Source organism: Tursiops truncatus, chromosome 4, assembly GCF_011762595.2.
Source record: "Tursiops truncatus isolate mTurTru1 chromosome 4, mTurTru1.mat.Y, whole genome shotgun sequence".
Lineage (NCBI taxonomy): Eukaryota > Metazoa > Chordata > Mammalia > Artiodactyla > Delphinidae > Tursiops > Tursiops truncatus.
The window spans coordinates 131598195-131617393 of record NC_047037.1 but is presented as its reverse complement, the minus strand read 5'-3'; the positions used below and the strand labels follow the sequence as shown (position 1 = coordinate 131617393).

General features: G+C 50.6%; 1 protein-coding gene across 8 annotated transcripts in view; it reads left to right on the top strand.

Moving 5' to 3' along the window:
• URB1 (URB1 ribosome biogenesis homolog) overlaps positions 1-19199 on the top strand; it is a 65247-nt gene extending 46048 nt beyond the window's left edge. For 3 of the 8 annotated variants that reach the window (XM_073804440.1, XM_019922648.3, XM_019922652.3), the window contains 11 exons: positions 1443-1614; positions 2002-2104; positions 8799-8959; positions 9408-9519; positions 11212-11318; positions 11837-11980; positions 12956-13065; positions 14643-14840; positions 15996-16237; positions 16772-17341; positions 18411-19199. In XM_073804440.1, the coding sequence (XP_073660541.1) occupies positions 1443-1614; positions 2002-2104; positions 8799-8959; positions 9408-9519; positions 11212-11318; positions 11837-11980; positions 12956-13065; positions 14643-14840; positions 15996-16237; positions 16772-17341; positions 18411-18592 (2101 nt within the window). In that variant the 3' untranslated portion in view covers positions 18593-19199. Of the gene's footprint in view, positions 1-1442; positions 1615-2001; positions 2105-8798; positions 8960-9407; positions 9520-11211; positions 11319-11502; positions 11606-11836; positions 12144-12955; positions 13066-14642; positions 14841-15576; positions 15973-15995; positions 16238-16771; positions 17342-18410 lie in introns of those variants that run through there. The other 5 variants (XM_073804439.1, XR_002173795.3, XM_019922650.3 and 2 more) reach the window with 5 other exon arrangements.

Genomic DNA, 19199 nt, shown 5'->3' with positions numbered 1-19199 from the left:
GTCTGTCTGTCTCTGTGTCTGTCTGTCTGTCTCTCCTGGGTTCCCAGGGGCCGCTTGCTCCTTGGCCAGCACGGCTTTGGGCCCTGAGGGGCTGGGCTGATGCCTCTCCCTTTGGGCCCTGCCTGAGCTCTGCAAGGGCTGGGGTTAAGCTATTCATAGACAGCATCTGAGATTCTCTTTGCTGCCCTAGTTTCTTTTCTCCTTAATTTGGGACCAGCACCCCAGCATCTGCCCAGTACATAAGAAGAGCTTTGTGTGCTGAGACAGGAAGTAAGCTTACTGGGCCAAGAAAAATAGTTCAGGAGAACTCTGCAGGGAAGGGAAAAATATATTTCCCTTGTAGAATTCTTTTTTTTTTTTTTTAAAGATTAAAGCTGTATTAGCCTAGAAGCCCTCTGCCCCCCCCCCCCAAAAAAAAACAGTAAAGAGAACCATTTTCTGCCTCTTAAAAGAGTCCAGGTCATGAATAAACATTGTCTCTCCCTTCCCCTCGTGGCCTCACCCACTTACTGCCTTGGAGGTGGTGCTGCGTCAGTTGTATTCTTTCTGGAATAAACAGCCCCTGTGTACACGAGGGAGAGGAGAGAAAACAGAAGCAGTCTCGCTCACAGTGAAGAGCGAGCCGTCCTACCCAAGCCCCCAGCCTCAGAACCCCCCCAACCTCCGCAGCCTCAGAACCCCCCCAACCCCCGCAGCCTCAGAACCCCCCCAACCCCTGCAGCCTCAGAACCCCCTCTCCGGTTAATGCAAGTCACACGAGGGCACCCTGGGCGCGGACGGGTTCAGTCGCTTTCCAGGAGGAAGGCAAGGTGACCTCTCTGGGTGGCTGCCATGGGGACTGGTGGTGCGAAAGGTAGAGCTGGGGACGGCGCCAAGGCTGTGCGGTGGACGTGGTCCGCTCACGGCCCCGTGGCAACGAGGAAAGGTTTTATCAGTAGAGCATCATTGAGCTGCCAGGGTTCTGCCGCTGTGCCCAGCACACACTGGAGCCAGACTCCCCAAATGTGAATTCCTATTCTTCCACTTACCAGCTGGGCAGGGGACCAGCTGAGCAGCGTTCCAGATCCTCTCTGTGTCTCTCTTCCCGCATTTGCAAAATAAGGATGACACTAGTACGTACCTTATGGGATAGCCGTGCAGATTAAGTGAAATGAATACACATGAAAGGCTTACAGTAGTGCCTGGCACATCATAAGCTCTCTGTAAGTGTTGGCCTCCATCATCCCCGACACTGTCACACCACCCTCATCATTGTCAACCTCTCCATCACTCCCACCTTCCCCCTAAGTTATGCTGGGGATTAAATGATACAACACAGGACATGTACTCAGTGCCTGGCGTGCTAGCTGCTCGACAAAGCTGCCTGCAGTGCCGTCATCACCATCGTCACTCCTGTTCCCGATGGGGCCCTGTGACCAGTCTGCTCTCCCATCCGGCTCTAGGCTGCTAACCTGGGGCCCAGCGGCCGTGGAGCATCAGAAGACGTGCCAGAGCCTGGGCAAGTCCCTGTGGCAGCAGCCGAGCGTCGGGGACATCCTCCGCCTGCTGGATCCGGACCGCATGATGAAAACTGTCCTCCACTTCCCCCAGAACCGGAGACTGCTGCCCCCCGAGGTGCGGGGGGCCCAGGGGGGAGCCGTCAGGTTTTAGCTGCTATAAAATACAAGCAGTGCTTTTCTTGTGATTCGTTAACTTTTTATAAGTAAAATTCCAACCATATGCAAAGGTACAGAGACAGGACCCATGTCCCCACCACCCAGCTTCAGAACTTATCAGCACGGACCATACTTGTTTCTCTTATAACTTCTTTCCACCAAAGCAAATATCAAAGGTATAATTTCATGTACAAGCACTGTTGTTTTTTTTTTTAATAGAACCATTTTTTAATGGGCTTGGATATTCATAGTAATTTGAACTCTAGGTAGTAGTGGGTAAACATTCACATGGTGTTACGCTTAGGCAGTTGCACCACACGTTTCTGTTTGTCTCGGGCTATTTCAGGACACACAGGAACCGATATTTAAAGACAGGAGCACGATGGATCTCAGTGACCTTTATGACCCCTGTTTCCTCCTTCATCTCTTCAGTGAATTGACCAGGCCAGGTAATTGCAGCCTTCCGGGTGGGTTGAGGGGGCATGATTATTACCGTAATTACCAAATTAGGACCTTAATCTTGAAAATAATTCTTGAAGGATCTTCAGCTGCCTTCTCGCCTTTCCATTCCAGTGATTTTCAGCAAAGTAACAGTTAATGTTTTGAATACACAGTGATTTTTTTTAACTATAATTTTAAAATCTGGGAGTGTCCCTTTGTCTTTGATGTTTTCCTAATTTTAATGACAAGAGCATTTTCTGAATTTTCACTGAATAGTGGTCACATACCAGCAGAAATGAGAGACTTTGTCTTTGACAATGAGTGAGAGCCTGCTAAGGTTGGCTTTTTCTTGGTTTAAGTATATTTTTGAAATTGTATTTTGTGCCTACTACCCTGAGGGTGGGAATCTTTGTGGGTGAATGCTTCGGAGAGACAGAAAGAACAGAAATGTGTATCAGTACATGCTGGTAAAGGCCAGCGTCTGATTCCCAGGCCGGTCAGGTCTGTTGGTTTGGGGCATTTTGTCGGTGATTGGTGTGTATTTTTTTTGCGGTACCCGGGCCTCTCACTGCTGTGGCCTCTCCCGTTGCGGAGCACAGGCTCCGGACGTGCAGGCTCAGCAGCCATGGCTCACGGGCCCAGCCGCTCCGCGGCATGTGGGATCTTCCCGGACCAGGGCACAAACCCGTGTCCCCTGCATCGGCAGGCGGACTCTCAACCACTGCGCGACCGGGGAAGCCCTGAATTTGCGTTTTCTTAATGGCTAATGATGATGAACATCTTGTGGCTTACGCACCATCTGTAATCCTCTTTGGTAAAGCATCAGTTCACGTCTTTTGCCCTTTTATTCTAATGGGTTTTGTTTGTTTGTTTTTACTGTTGAGCTTTGAGGGTTCTTTATATATTGTACCTATTAGTCCTTTGTTTGATATGTGATTTGCAAATATTTTCTCTCACTGTGTAGCTTATCTTTTCACCTTCTTAACGGAGTTTTTCAAAGAGCAGCAGTTTTCAATTTTGATGAAGTCCAGTTTATCAGTTCTTCCTTTTATGGGTCATGCTTTGGTGTCAAGTCTTAAGAACTCTTTGCCCACCGCTCCATCCTAAAGAATTTCTCCCATGTTTATTTCTGAAAGTTTTATAGTTGTAGGTTTTACATTTAAGTCTGTGGCCTATTTTGAGTTAATTTTTGTATAAGGTGTGAAGTTTAGGTCCAGCTTTGTTTTTTCGCTGTGGGTGTTCCGATCCCGTCCCCACTTGTCGGTCCTCCATCTGTCCTCCTCGCCCTTCCTCCTGGTTACTGCCGGGCTGGGGAGTCCCGGTGCCCCTGCATTGACACTTCCTGGCTGGGAGGGCAGGAGTGGCCATTACTGCTCTTCACGTGGCCTCCACTGGCACCAAGCGGGAGCCTCGTCCTTCCTCTGTATTAGGGTCCCTCCGATGCCCAGTGGGGACCAGCCAGCATGAAGCCTGAGGGGCTCCCTCACTCCTCCCTCCTGGTTGTAATGGCCGTGTAGATTAGGTGCACCAGGAAACCATGCCTCACTGATTGCCCTGTTTTCTCCCCTTTTAAACTTGATGGTCTTTTTATACTCAAATGCTCTTCCTTATGGATTTGCTGATCCTCTACCACTGCCCTTAGTTCCTAACAGAAAGATGAGAGGGCTGTGTTCTCAGAGACTAGCCTCTCCATGAGCACTGGGTTCTGTGGCTGAGCTAGAGTTTCTTTGCAGGAGAGCAGGGGCATTTCCTTTCATGCACATGGCAGATGGTGATGATGGCCAGCAGGTATCTGAACTGCCCTGGTGGCTTTTAGCAGCGGCCAAGTGAGGCACATCTACTGCGCTCTTGATTCCCCCCAGGTCTTGGCAGTGCTGGCTAAGTCTGTTTCTCATCAAACATGAAAATAGATTTTCCACAGTCTAAAAATACGATGCAACTTGAGTGAATTATAACAAATCATTTAGTCTGTTGCTCTTTCAGGAGAGCTTTTAGGAGACAGAAGGCAAAGGCTTGGAAAACAGTAGAGAAATAGTAAAAATCAGGGCAGTGTTTTTCCCAGAATCTTGGATAGTGGGGGGAAGGGGGAAGGACAGGATCTGGAAGGCCTTTTGTGAAGAGAGGTAACTAGTAAATGCTCTTTCAAGTTAGGGAAATCTCCAAATACAGCCGCTTTTACATTTTATTGGTATAATATAGGTAGAAAAATTTGCAGAGCATGTCTACCCAGAAAGGACTTGCAGTAGCTTAAAATACTGCTTATACCGAAATCATTCATGTTGAAGTAGAACATTTTAAAAAGCATATAAGTGGATAGGGAAATAGTTATGCAAAACAAATAAGCAAACCAAGAAAAACTAGGTTCATTAAATTTTGCTCTGGGCTACTTATAATCCAGAACAACAAAAAAAATGGAAGCATAATATTTTAAACAAATTTCATCATCTGATAAAAGGAAGTAATACCAGTTCAACAGGAGAGGAAAATTCCTAGCAGTAAAATGATAAGTTGAACAGAACAGAAATCTGTGAACAGGATAATGGCCAAAGGTTTACTATGGTTGAATTGTCACGAATCTGTTTTTTCATTTTATTACTTTTTAAAAAGTTACTCTTCCATTTACTGTTGCCCTGGTGGATCACTAAACATGAACAATGTTTTAAGTAAACTTTTATTGAAGTGTGATGTATAGACACCAGTGCAAATCATATATGTGTGGCTCAAGTTTTGGTGAAACCACTGGCCAGATAGGAACAGAACAGAATCGGCAGCTCCTCCTCGGGCCCCTTCCTGGCCAGGGCCCCTTCCTCCCCAGTAGGGACCGGTGTCCTGTATTTGAACTTTACGTAAATGGCATTAAACACTTTCTATTCTTTTGTATGAGCTTCGTTTATCTACGTTATATTTGTGGGATTCATCCATGCTGTGTGTAGCACAGGTTCTCCACAGCATGTTTTTACTTCCTGCAGTGGCACCCGGGTCCAAGTGTTGCTCAACATTCTGCAGTCCTCAATTGGGTCACCTCCTCCTGCCTCCCGCCTCTGGTGACCACAAATCTGATTAGTTTGTATGCGTGGTGGCCAGGCTTCAGAGAAACTCGTCTCACTGCCTTTGCTGAAGATGGAACCTGTTTTCTTAACCTCACTGCTTCTTTTCTGTGAGTCCTTGGCTGGAAAGCAGGGCCAGCCAAGGCTGTTAGCAATGGCAGTGACAAATGATTTTTCTACAGCAAATTCTTGTCCTCAAGAGAACCGGGCTGAACTCTTTGGCTTCTAATTCACAGAACAGGGAGGCCCCACGTGCGGTTCTCACCAGACCACTGGGCACAGGCTCCATGGACCGCTCCCTGTGACGAGCCTTCCTGGCCAGGCCGCCTCTAGGAGGTGGTGTGGGAGGAGGCGTGATGAACAGCTCTTTATGCTCCGACAGCACAGCTGCACTGCCACCAAAGCCCGTAAAACGTGGGGTGCTTTTTCTTTTAATCCTTGATAATTGTCCTGGTTAAGCCATTTTGGTTTGAAAATCTGTTATCACAAGGCCGAATCTCTATTTATGAAGTTCTTAAAACAAAGAGAATGGTATTTATAACTATTTTTTGATAGCCTATTATGTTTTCAACACTCAAGGGAAGCTCTTTTCCATACATGTTACAAAGCCAAGACTTCCGGAGAATAACAGAGATGACCACAGAACATGAAATTGACTTTTCCTCACGGACATGTGGAAAATCCTTTTGTCTTAGAGAGTGTCAGTGATTACTAAAAATATCCCTGCTGAGTACTAGCTATTTTTAGTGAGTGTAATATTAAATGTTTAGAGTGTTCTCTTTTCCAGATTTATTCCATTTATGTGTGTTTGTTATGTAGGTATGGAGGTATCTTAAACATATTTCATCTTTTCCAAAACAATATAATTTTATCCCTCAGTTTGATGCTTTGTAAAGCATTTGGCACTTTTTCCCCTTCCCATCAAAAGTAGTCACTTGTTAGAAATGAGAAAATTTAGTCCATAAGCTGTTAGAGCCCAAGAGTCTTCTGATTATTCTTTTTCCATCCTTTTACTTTTTCTTTCCTTCCAGTTTTATTGAGATATAATTGGCATACAGCACTGTATAAGTTTAAGGTGTACAACATAGTGACTTGACTTAACATACATCATGCAGCGATTACGACAGTAAGTTTAGTGAACATCCGTCATCTCATATACATATAAAATTAAAGAAATATAAAAAATTTTTTTCCTTGTGATGAGAACTCAGCATTTCCTCTCTTAACAACTTTCATATATAACATATGGCAGTGTTGATTATATTTACCATGTTGTACATTGCATCCCTCGTACTTATTTATCTTATAACTGGAAGTTTGTGCCTTTTGACCGCCTTCATCCATTTTCCCTCCTCCTACCTCCTGCCTCTGGTGACCACAAATCTGATCTCTTTTCCTGTGGGTTTGTTTGTTTGTTGTTTTCAAGTATAGTTGACCTACAACACTGTTAGTTCCTGGTGCGTAACATAGTGATTACCTATTTCTGTACATTTCAAAATAATCACCACTCTATCCTTTTACTTAAAATCTGCATCTTGAGGTTAAAAGTGGTTTCCTGTAGACAGCGTATACTTGGGTTTTGTTTTTATATCCAATCTGACCGTCTCTGCCTTTTAATTGGAATGTATATACCATTTACATTTAATGTGATTATCAATCTGATTCCACTTTATCTGCTTTTTTGGCTTTTAGCTATAATTTGTGTGTGTGTGCTTGTCAGCATATGTACGTGGGTGTGTGTGTACATGTGTTTTTGTGTGCATGTGTGTGTTGGTTGCTTTAGGGTTTATGGTATACATCTTCAATTTATTGTGGTTTACTTTCAAGTGAGATTATACCACTTCATGGATAGTAGAAGCACCTTACAATAATATATATCTCTCCCTTCCTGGCTTTGCGCTATAATTATCATACTTTTTCCATCTGTTGATAAATGTTAAAAAGCCTACAATATGTGGTTGTTTTTGCTTCAGACTGTCAATTACCTTTTCAAGGGATTTAAATATTTTGTTTACCCCATAGTTATCATTCCTTGTTCTCTTCATTCCTTTGTGTAGATTCAGATTTCCATCTTCTATCATTTTCCTTCTCATCAAAATACTTTTAAGAATTCTTATAGTTCAAGGCTGTTGGTGATCAGTTCTTTCAGCTTTTCAGTCTTAACTTTTGAAAGATTTTCATGGGGTAGGAAATTCTCAGTTGACAGGTTTTTTTCTCATTGTACTTTAAAGACGTTGTCACCTTGATTCTGGATTGCATTGTTTCTAACAAGAAACAGTGTTCTTATCTTTGTTCCGCTCTATGTTTTGTGACCACTTTTAAGATTTTTTTAATCACCAGTTTCAAGCAATTCGATTATGATAAGGCTGGGTGTAATTTTCTTTATGTTTTTTGTGTTTGGGGTGTTCATTGAGCTTCTTGGGCCTGTAGGTCTGTGGTTTTGTCAAATTTGGAAAAGTTTTGGCCATTATTTCTTCATTTTTAGGGACTCCAGTTATACATGCATTAGCCTGCTTGAAATTGTCCCACAGCTCAGTGATGCTCATGCTTTTAAAATTCTTCTTTCTCTCTGTGTTTCAGTTTGGTTAGATTCTGTTGCTGTCTTCAGGTTCACTGTTCTTTTTTTCTTCAATGTCTAATCTGCTGATCAGCCCATCTGGTGCATTTTTCTTTTTTGTTTGTTTGGTCTTTTGTTTGTTTTATTGAAGTATGGTTGATTTACAGTTTGTTTTATTGAAGTATAGTTGATTTACAGTGTACTTATGTCAAACCTAATCTCCCAGTTCATCTCACCCTCCCCAGGTGACCTGTCCCTGTTCTGAGGTTTTTCTTGACAATGTTTATATTGTAAAAAGGCCTGGGTTTTTGTTAAGGAGGATTTGAAGTGTCCTGAATTGCAGGTGTGATCAAGTGGGTCCCCTCATGTATCCGACCTTCTCTCCCGTCACATCCTCTCCTGGAGTAACGTGCGTTTTTCAGGGCCTCACAGGTGATGAGAGAATATCAGCCAGCCAGCTCTGGGCTGTAGCTTTTGTTCAGGCTTGGTGAGCCACTCTTCTGTGAGATTTCTGTCATTTGTTTGAAGAAAGAGCTAGGGTTGCAGAGTGGATATAAGTTAATCCTTCGTAACATCGATAGTCCAGCTCAGACCAGTTCGCATTGGCTGTATCTCCCAGCATTGCCACCTTACGTATTTTCCTTGGCTGTGTTTGTAGGTGGGAACTCAGAGGCCGAGGGCTGAACACAGTAGACCCGAGAGCCGGCTTTCTCTGCTGACCCTCCGGTTGTGTCCCCCAGGCCTCCGCATGCTGAGATCTCAGTGGCGGGTCCGAATGTCACCTCTGATCTCTGGTTCACTGGGTATTTGTGAGAAGTAATGAAAGATTCCTGGGATTCTTGGGATTACAAGCATCTTAGAAACTGAAGGCATGTGATTATTGCCACGGAAGGGGAGAGAGTCTTCTACCCGGCTTCAGCAGACGTTAAGGAGTGCAGGAGGCAGACTTGCATTTCTTGTACCTAGCACGCACCCATAGCTGACGGTGGTAAGACGCGAGAGCAAATGGAATTCTCTGTGTTGCACGAGTGTCACAGAATCATAGCGTGTGTGTGTGTATGTGTGTGTGTAGTTAATGCTGTATTTTATTTCCCTCAGAATTTGTGGTGGATTGTCGGAAATTTGTGGATTCAAATGCTCTGGGCCTAACTGTCACAGCCCTCAGCAGCTACGACCCCCTGATGCGAGCCGCGGCCTACTCCGTGCTGGCAGCCTACTACTCACAGCTGGAGGGGGCACGCTTCCGGGAGCAGCCCCAGGTGAGCGGGGCTGCGGGGATGGCTCTCCGCCCGCCCGGCCTGGTGGAAGGATTTCCTAAGGAGATCAGAGGTGTTGCCGGGAGACTGATACAGGACAAAGTCTGTCCCCTGCTGGGGGAGGGGGGGTGATGCCTGAGGCTGTCTCGGGTCCTCAGCCCTGGGAGATGGAGACAGGTCTCCCCTTACAAGTGGTCTTCTTGTGTCGCGGTGGGCAGAGCAGTTCTAATTTCTGTTGAACTCAGGGGTGACGGCAGCTGTCACCCAGGACACACAGAGCCTCAGAAGCTGCGCCCTGAGGTGGTGGGGACAGGCGTCACCTTGGGTGGTCCCTGGGGTGCGAGGAGCAGGCCACTCTGCAAAGCCGTGGTTTAGGCTGTACAAGATAAGGCTGGTCACAGACGTTCTGCAAATTCTCTTTTTTTTTCCACCCCTTTTTCCTGGTTTGAAGGTACTGTACCTGTTGGACGTAGTCCGGAACGGGATCCGAACTAAGAACATGAGACTCACCTTCACCTTGACTCTCTTCATCGCCAAAGCAGCCTTGCAAGTTTTGAAACCAGGTACCACTGACAGAATCAGGTTGGGGTGAGGTGGAAAGTTTGAGGCTGAGCAAGGCCACTTGGAGGTGTTCATCCTACAGGCGTAACCAGTCCCCCACACAGGTGAGGGAGACGGATCAGGGTCACACGTGCACGGCGCAGAAGAGTGTGTATGATGGGGGAGATGATGTGTTCCTGTTTGCCTGTAGGGGTGTAAAGCTGTGGTAAAGCAAATCACAGCTCCCACCAAAGGGCTGCTCGGGGGCCTCACGGATCCGTACGCGAGCGCTTAGAGGGACCTGACACGGAGGCCCGTCCGTGTTGGCAGCTGCCGCTCTGAGCTCGGGGGTCAGCGTCAGTGTAGCTCACCAGCCAGAGGACAAGCGGCCTGTGGGTCCCGTGCAGGTGTCACCCAGGGCATGGAACACGAAACACTCCACTTTGTTCCTCACAGCAGGGCAGCGCTGAGGTAGTGTGAGCACAAGTCAGTCTATCATAGGACCTTTTTTTTTTTTTTTTTGTAATTAGTGAAAAGTCGTAGAATGTTGATAACGTTAGAGACCACAGGGTTCTTTGGAGGTAACATGGTTGTTTTTAGATGAGGAGACAGCTTCCCAGCTGGGGCCCCCAAGGTTAAATAGCTTGTTCAAGGCCCCACAATCAACCTGTAGTCAAGTTGCTGTTAGAATTCAGATTTGTTTTCACGTCCTCCGTATCTTTATTTTTGGCTGCGTTGGGTCTTTGTTGCTGCGCGTGGGCTTTCTCTAGTTGTGGCGAGCGGGGGCTGCTCTTCATTGCGGTGCGCGGGCTTCTCATTGTGGTGGCTTCTCCTGTTTCAGAGGACGGGCTCTAGGCACTCAGGCTTCAGTAGTTGTGGCTCGCGGGCTCCAGAGCGCAGGCTCAGTAGTTGTGGCGCACGGGCTTAGTTGCTCTGCGGCATGTGGGATCTTCCCGGACCAGGGTTTGAGCCTGTGTCCCCTGTGTTGGCAGGCGGATTCTTAACCACTGTGCCACCAGGGAAGTCCCCCCGTATCATTTTTATTACATGTTTTTTTCTTTACCTTAGAAATTACGGGAGGAAAGAAGGTAATTAGCCATTTAGACTCCAAAGGAACAAACTTCTGTGAAAATACCCCAGCAGAGGTCACGGTGGATGGCCTTGGCCTCCCATCCAGTCTGTGCCCCCCAGGCAAGCTGTCCCACATCAGACCTCCTGTCGGTGTTGGAGCACAGGGCAGCAACAGTGGTCCAGGGTTGGGACCGGGGGAGGAGGTGTCGGCCCCGTTGCATTCAAGGGCCAAGTGACCCAGGGCGCGTGTGAGCCCCCTTTGCTGTGGCGGTTTCCTCAGTGGGAGGCCGATGGGCTGGGTGTTAGCCCTGTGCTGTCTGAAGTGTGGCCAGGCCCCACTCTCCGCACCAGCTGATTAGAGTTTAGGCAGTGGGCTGATGCCTGGGGAGGGGTGACGTCTCCGAAGGACTGGACATCCTCACGTGGTTCCTGGGCCGCAAGAGAAGCCCGTGTGCTGTGTAGAACTAAGGTGTCTTAACTGCGTTTTAATTCTTGAGAACTAATAACCTGGATAAGGATTGGAAAGCCCCGAGGGGGCAGGGATTTATGTCTGACCGCCCCCCAGGGCCCTGCTCCCCTACTCCAGCCGGCCACGGGGTGTCCTGTTGGCACTATGGTGAGTGACTGTCTGCTTGTGTTCACAGAGGAGCACATGTATTTGAAGGTCAACAAGTTCCTGCTGTCCCACGAGTACCTGAACATGAACAAAGTTCCAGGCTTCTACCAGTTCTTCTACAGCTCGGACTTCGAGGTAAGGCCCTGAGGTCTCGGGGTCCTGGAAAGACTCCTAAATGGGGTGCTCAGCCACTGCGCTGACGTTTCCCCGAGGAGACTGTCAGCTGCAGAGCACAGGCTGGGTTGGAGCTCGGGGCCAGGCGGGCCTGTGTGTGGAAACGCCTCCCATTCCACACCTTGATTCTTGGGTGTCTTCTCAGACCTCACAGACTGCTCCAGAGGCCTCGAGTCATGGCCTCCTCGTTGTATTTTCTTGGCGAAGCCCTGGGTTGAATACTAAAGTGCTTTTACAGAACACCCCCTGTGAGTAAGCACAGTTCACTGTGTAAACTTGACTTGGTCCCTTATTCCTGACCTGGAGAAATGGAAGCAGAGAGGAGATGGAGGGTTTTTAATAACATACCCAGAAACGGAGGGTGGGGGCGGCTGTGCTGCAGCCTTTGCCCCCAGTTGAAAGAACTGGCGTTGGAAGAGTTTTCAGGGGAAAAGGCCTTCACTTATTTAACAATAGTTTCTTGGTTGCTTGGGTTACAGCAGAGGACGGAGCGGGAGTGGATGTTTGGGCTTCTGCGCCAGGGGATGCGGGACAAGCACTGCTACGAGCTCTGCGCCAGGCGGGGCGTCCTCCACGTCATCCTGTCCTTCTTCAGCAGCCCGCTCTGCGACGACGTGGCCCAGGTAGGCGGCCAGCGCTCCTGGGGGGCTGAGGCCTGGGCCCTTGCACGGGGTGCCATCTGCCAGCCTAGTCCCTGTGGAGTCTCACCCAGCCTGGCCTCCCGATTCTACGTTAGCTTCCAGTGCCCTGGCCTGGGGGCAGGGCCTGTGGAGAGGGAGGGGGGTGATGAGTACCCAGGTGGCTCTGGAATGGCTGAAAGCTCTAGAAACTCGTCACCCCATAAATGACTGAGGTGCTTGGAGACACCCCCGAGCCACCAGGATGTCTCACGATGCACAGAAGCTGCAGGTTCTCAAAACCCGGCTGGGAAAATGAGTCGGGAGGCGAGCCTGCCTGCCTCACAGCTGACGAGGGAGTCTGCACGTTAGCTCTGCCCCTGGAGCCAGAGCTCATGTCGTGTGAGACGTAACTGGGAGAATTCGTCAGTGTTTTGATTGATTTCTAGCCGGGTCAGCTTCTGCTTGTGGTATCGTGTAAAATGTGGGTAAATAGGAGTGAGTTTGAATAACCCGAATTCGAGTGCGGTAGATTTCTATTTCTTACAGCATGTGAGGACTCTAAGGCACCCAGTTAACAGCTCCAGCGGGAGTCCCACCGTTCCGTCCCCTCCAGGTGGCAAAATCAAGGCAATGAATGGGCCGCCCGCAGTTCATGGCTGGGCTAGAAACGGGTCCGCCCTCCTCCCCCCTCAGGCTGCCCCAGATGCGGGCCGTGTGGCTTCCGTGCTGTGTCTCTGCTTGTGGTGGACTAGCGGGTGGGCGGCCCCGGGCCCGAGCTCGCTGTGGCCGTCTGTGTGCTCTGGCCGTCACTGTGGGGAAGGGTGGTCCCACGCGGCCACCACCCTTGCGGACTTAGCAGATGGTATGTGCAGCCCCCGCCTGTAACTGGAACATAGCATTCTGTTTTTTAAAGTGTTCCCTGGATCATGTAAGTCAGGTTTTCCCACTGAAGAGTAACTTTCTGTTCTGGGTTTGCAGAATTGGGTTTTGGAAATTCTGCAGAATGCTGCCCGGGATGCCAAATCTGCCTATGAGATCCTGCGGGATTACAGCCTCTTAACGTGGGTCCTACACATCCTGGAGAGCAAGTAAGCACCGTGTGTGTTTGTGTGTGTGTGTGTGTGTGTCTGTGTGTGTGTATCTGTGTCTGTCTGTGTAACTGTGTCTGTGTGTGTGTGTCTGTGTGTGTGTATCTGTGTCTGTGTAACTGTGTGTGTGTGTGTCTGTATGTGTGTGTGTGTATCTGTGTGTGTGTGTCTGTATGTGTGTGTGTCTGTGTCTGTGTCTCTGTGTGTGTGTGTCTGTGTGACTGTGTCTGTGTGTGTGTCTGTGTCTGTGTGTGTGTGTGTGAGAGCGAGAGAGTGTGTGTGCTGTGCACACACCATGCCACCTCCTGCCATCTCTCGTGTCCGCTGGAAGTGTCCCGGAGAATCTGTGTTCCCGAAACAGCATCCTCTACACCACCTTTCCGTCTCTTGTGCCAGGTCCAGGCTCCTCCCCTGGAGTGGGGTCCCCCATCTGAGGTTTCAAGATCTCTGCCCTTCCTGAGGCAGAAACAGGGAGCTCCTGTTTCAGGAACGCTCATGCGGTGATGTGGGTTCGCACTCCACTCCCGCCCAGGGTCAAGGTGCTCGGCGAAGAGCCGGTGCCGGAGCAGCATTGAGGGCTGGAGTGGGTGTTTGTCTTGTTACTGGGGCTGCTGTCACTGGGTGGCTCAAACGACACAGTTTCATTTTCTCGCCTTCTGGAGGCTGGAAGTCTGAGATCAGGGGGCCAGCATGGTTGGGTTTGGTGGGAGCTCGTTTCCTGGCAAACACACTGCCGACTGTGTCCTCACATGACCAGGGAGAGAGAATGAGAGAGCTCTGGTCTCTTTCTCTTCTTACAGGACATTAATCCCATCATGGGGGCTCCATCCTCATGACTTCTAAGCCTAATGGCTTCCCAAAGGCCCCACCTCCAAATATAGTCCCACTGGGGTTAGGGCTTCAGCATCTGAATGGGGCGGGGGACACGCTTCAGTCCATAGTGTGATGTTTTGATTCCTAACACTCTCCTAACTTTGAGGCTGTGTGAAAAGATGAAGACCTTGTCTCAGCAGACAGCCCTTGGTGACAGGGATCTTTCAAACAGCTACCTATGATGATAAGCCTGGGGATATCCAGGCTCTTTCTTGCATTTTTTTTTCCTTTTGTGCATTTTTTAAAAAGAATTAAAAGATTTTTCTCTGAAAGAAAGTGATGTCTTATATCTGAAGGCAGCATTGGCTGATTACCTGTTCCTGGCTGTTACCTTTATGCTTTAGGGTTGAGTTGTTCTCGTGGGCGGGAAGCCTCTTCTTACGGTGCCGCAGCAGCTCCAGAATGTCCCTCAGTGGGGACTGAGGTGGTTGGCTGTCTAGAAAGGAGGGTTGGGGCCTCGCCCTGGGGTGGAGCTGCGTTTCTATAGCAGACATCCTGTGTTCACTTAGATGCTGTGTCCCCCTCTTTGGGGGCTGCAGCGGGAGGTACGAGGATAGATGGCTGGGGGAGAGGGGAGGAGTCTGCCACTTGGGATGGTCACCACCGTCACAGTGTCTTCCATGGTTGCCGCCCACTCCCTCCAGGAGATGTCACTGGGAGGAGAGGATGTGACAGACAGTGGACTTTCCCACATTTGATTTCAGGTTCCTGGAGACTCAGCTGCTCTCCAACCTCATCTCCCTGCTGCACACGCTGTGGGTGACCACCCTGGGGGACAGAGGCGTGGAGGCAGGGGAGCAGCCTCCTTGCAAGCCTGGGTCCCAGGAGCCCCCGAAGCTGCTCGCCCTGCACTTGGTCGACGAGTTCCTCTACGTTCTCCTTGTGCTCACGAAGCACCTGAGGTAAGCCCCTCCCCACTGGCCATGACCCCTTGGAGGTCACGGGTCCACAGGGAGGCTCTGGGCGGGGGCTGCCATCCCTTCGGTGACGTCAGGAAACCTACTTCAGCTGCTCTTCTTTCCACGTCAACTTCAGGAGGTTCCTTTCAAGGCCCTGAGAACTTAGCACACTTGAAAATCCTGTCATTCCAGATCATTTTTAGCAGCAAACCATCTAGTGGACTTTTGGATCCAAGCACTCAAAATGTTTTATAGAAAGAACATATTTCCCATGATCTAAGCCTAGGAAAGTTAAGCTGCTCCCAAACTCACCTCCGCTTTCATTAGCCTATGGGCTCCCTTATCCATGAATTCCTTGAAAATTTCAGTATTTTCCCCTTGGAATTACACTCTTGGTTTCCTCAGGAGAGCTCAGTTCTTCTCAGATTCTACTGTGTTAGAGAATATACACTGTGTGCCCTCAGATTTCTGACTTGGGAACAGGGGTATGCTGATTGAAACCAGAGGATCGATAGCCAATGGACTGTCATCTCAGAATGAAACTTTCTTGATAAAGAACCGGGCATTTGATTTTCTGTTGTTCGGAATTCAATTGTTGGATTCATGCCAGAGCGCCCGTTTCTTATTTTGAGGTTGTCCCGAGACACGCTGGTCTCTGAGAACCGATTGTTATTCAGAATACTGATCGTAAATGTTAAAATTGTGGAAGGCAGATGGTTTTGAATTTTAAATTCCTTAGAACTCGGAGGGACGTGCGTCCCCGAAGCGCCCACCGTCAGGTTTGGCCGTGGGTGTGCCGTCCCCGGGCTTTGCCGAGCCTTTTCCCTCGAGGCTGAGAGTTTCTGAGTCGGAGAGGAACTGGCGGTCCTGGAGCTGTTTAGCGTGGCAGCGGGCACCCTCACCGCAGGCTCTGCCCAGCTCTCCCGGTTTCCAGAGCGCTTTCTGTGCCTCCAGGGTGGAGCTCAGACTCTGGGCCCCATTCTGCCTCCCCTGGAGGGGCTCCCCATTTCCTGCACTGTGCGCTGGGCTCCACGCTCTTGTCTGTTGTGAAGGGTCGCCCGGGCTGTGAGTGGACGGTGTGCTGAGCTGCAGGACGAGGTCCTGGGCTGCCAGACAAGGAGGTGGCCCTGGCTCAGTCCGTGGCGTTGGCTCCCGCAGGCCCGCCTTGGCCTCCACCCAGCTCACCAGCTTCTTCGGGGCACTCGACTCCGTGCTGAGGTACCGGGCCACCGTGCTGCAGGCCTTCAGGGACATGAACCGCTTCACCGTGAACGAGACTGTGCTGTCCACCAGGGATGCCCTCGTCCTCCTGCACCAGTGGAGCCTCGTCGAGAGAGACATCAGGCTCCAGGAGGACCTGAGAGCAGCCGCGGAGAGATGCCAAGTCAGGGAGCTGCTGAGTGAGTGTCGGACCCGCTCCCCAAGCTGTGCTCGCTGCCCCGCGGAGCAGCTGGCGTCTTACCGTCCCTGAGCGGCATGTCTGCAGCTTAGAGACAGGGCCTGTCCGTCTTCATAGCCCGAGAGGGAGCGGGGGGCCGGCTTTGAGTCCCAGCTCTGCCGCTAACCAGCGCTCAGCTGCTACGATAGCAGTAACGACGGGTCACAGGGAAGCACTGAGCACTCGCTGTGCTCCAAGCGTGGGGACGCGTCCCGGGAGGGCACAGCCCGTGGGCCGCCCCACCATCTGCATCTGTGTGTGTGTTAGGGGGTGGGCGGAACACCAGTCTCACCGCCTTTTCTCTTTCCTGTGTGTGTGTGTTGTATGTGTGTGTGTGTATGTGTCCGTGTGTGCGCACGTATGTGTGTACGTGTATGTGTGTGTGGTGTGTTGTGTGTGTGCCTGTGTGTGTGCGTGTATGTGTGTGTGTGTGCGTGTATGTGTGTGATGTGTGGTGTGTGTGTGTGGTGTGTGTATGTGTGTGTGTGTGTGACAGAAATGCTCAAGGATAAGAACAAGCCATCTGGGCCAGCCCGAGCCAAAGGCCTCCGGGGCCGGAAGCGGAGGCCTGGGGAGGCCGAGGAGGCGGTGGACCCCGAGCTGCCGGCGTCCACCTTGGAGGCGTGCAGGGGCCTCCTGAGGTCCATCCTGACCCACTGGGGGCCCGCGTTTCCTGACCCCGAACCTGAGAGTGAAGGCCTAGGCCCCGTGGGCGCCGTCACCGTCCTGGTGGCCGGCTGGGTGCTGCGCTCCGCAGCCGCGAGCCCACTCGGCCGGGTGGAGACGGCGGGCCTCCTGGGCTGGCTCAGGAACCGCATCTTGCCGCGGCCAGCGGTAGCGGCCGGCCTCCTTCAGGACAGCGCCGTGGCGAGTGGCATGTTCAGGCTGTATAGCAGGTTCTGCGGCGCCGAGGGGCTGGCGGGGCCCGAGCAGAGCGCGGCCAGCCTCTTCAACGCCGTCATGCTGCAGCTGGGGGCGGCCCGCGGCCCCGCCGGGAGCCCCTACCGGCCGATACTCGAGGCCGTCCACCTCTCTTCTCTGAACGCGGAGGATGCAGCCACGCGAGGTAAGCCTGGTGCTCGGGTCGGAGGCTGAAAAAACGCGGGAGTGGGCCTGGGGTGGGGAGCCTCTCCTGTTCCTTAGAGCCTGTCGTAAGCCTTTGGGGGCCCCTCTCCACGGTTCTGAGGATCGCGGAGAGGGCCACGGGGCCCTGAGTGTAGGGGGAGAGGAAATCTCTGCCTTTGCCTTCGGGTGAAAGAAACCTTTAGTGATGGTTTTGCTTACAGTGGAGAAAGGTGCTCACATCACAGCCTTGTGTCCCACCGGGACGCGCTATTGCAGAACAGCGGCTTCCCTAAGTTTCTATCCTTATTACCCACGTGAAGAGTTACGTTTCATGTCACGGCCAGGTGTGTGTGTGTGTGTGTGTGTGTGTGTGTGTGTGTGTGTGTGTGTACATTCGAGCACACATGTGCACAAGAGCACACACATGCACACACAAACACACAAGTCACACAATTTATGTGCTTGGCGCTTAGCAGGTTCTTAATAAAGGTGTGACTGCACAGACGAGGGCACAGCAGAGGCTGTAGGAGGACAGGAGGGAGGCTGTGACCATGTGCAGGTGACTCCTCCATCCGGGAGGGTGGACTCTTCACTGGAGGATGAGGGACACGACGGGGAGCAGGGAAGGGGGCGGGCCCACAGCGCAGCAGGTGAGCTCACCTGGTGGCCGGGGTGCCCTGCCCTCTCCTGTGGCCACAGTCGGGGAATTGAATCTGGGCCTGTAAACCTTCTCGCCTGTGCCACTGAGGGGATGATGGGAAGTGACTCCGGGCCGCTCCTCCCCAACTTCGGTTGTGGTTCTTGGCCTGGGTGGTCAGCACCAAGGAAGAGGCTTGACTTGTAGTAACTTTTTTTTACGTTTCACACACATTCATTCATCGCATGAAAAGATAATTTTAAAATGAACAAGAAAGGTTGACTTAGTCAAGCAAAGGTGGAATTAATTTATGGCAGTGCGCGCTGACTGCCGTCTGGGGCTTCGCACAGCCCCGGGCCCCTGTGCGTGTGGGCGGGTGACTTGTTTTCCGACTGACCGGATTGCGTTCTAATGGGCTTGTCCCTTTCCTCAGCCACTGCTGCGTTCCTGGTGTCTCTGTACATTAAGGACGTCTGGCTGGGGGCCCAGCGGCCAGACACCCTCTTGACCCACGTCCGGATGGTCCTCGACGCCTCGGAGGACGTGGAAGGTGGTGACGAGGAGGCCGTCGTCAGGCTCTGCAAGGACATCGCGGCCGCGATCCCTGACACTTAACCCCCTGCGGCTGGCGCTTCCGGCTCCAGGCTCTAGGAGTCAGGTTGAGTCAAGGGTTTCCATGGAAGGCCTGCGAGATGACAAGCTCTGAATGTTGACCAGGTGTCCTGACAGGAAAAGTTGGCTTCATTTAACTGACTGATAAATAATAAGCTCAAGGGACCACGTGTGCGAAGCGGTCAGGGTTACAGTGGGCTTGGGGACCTTTGGGCCGTGAGCCCCAGTCAGCGAAGACCCTTCCTCTTAGGGACTCATTGTTCCTCAAAGAAATACCACAAATCGAGGTGGCGCTTCTGAGTGCGTAAGGGATTCATGGACTTTAAAGCCGCAGTGTCCAGAGATATATCAGGCAGAAGAGCAAGGAGAGAGACGTGTAAAGTTTGCCTTAAGGCTTTAAAACAAAGCTTTGTGGAACTTTCTGAATAAATAAGCCCTGCCAGTGTTGTGTTAAGTTATTTTAGTAAATAAAAAGGATGTTACACTAAATCCTGAAAGTATGGAATTGTTTTGACTTCTGCTTTGGAAAGACAGCCTATATTTTTAAAACTTCTGTTTCAAAGGGGGATTTAGAATTTTATAACTTGTTAATAAACGTCTATTTTTGTTA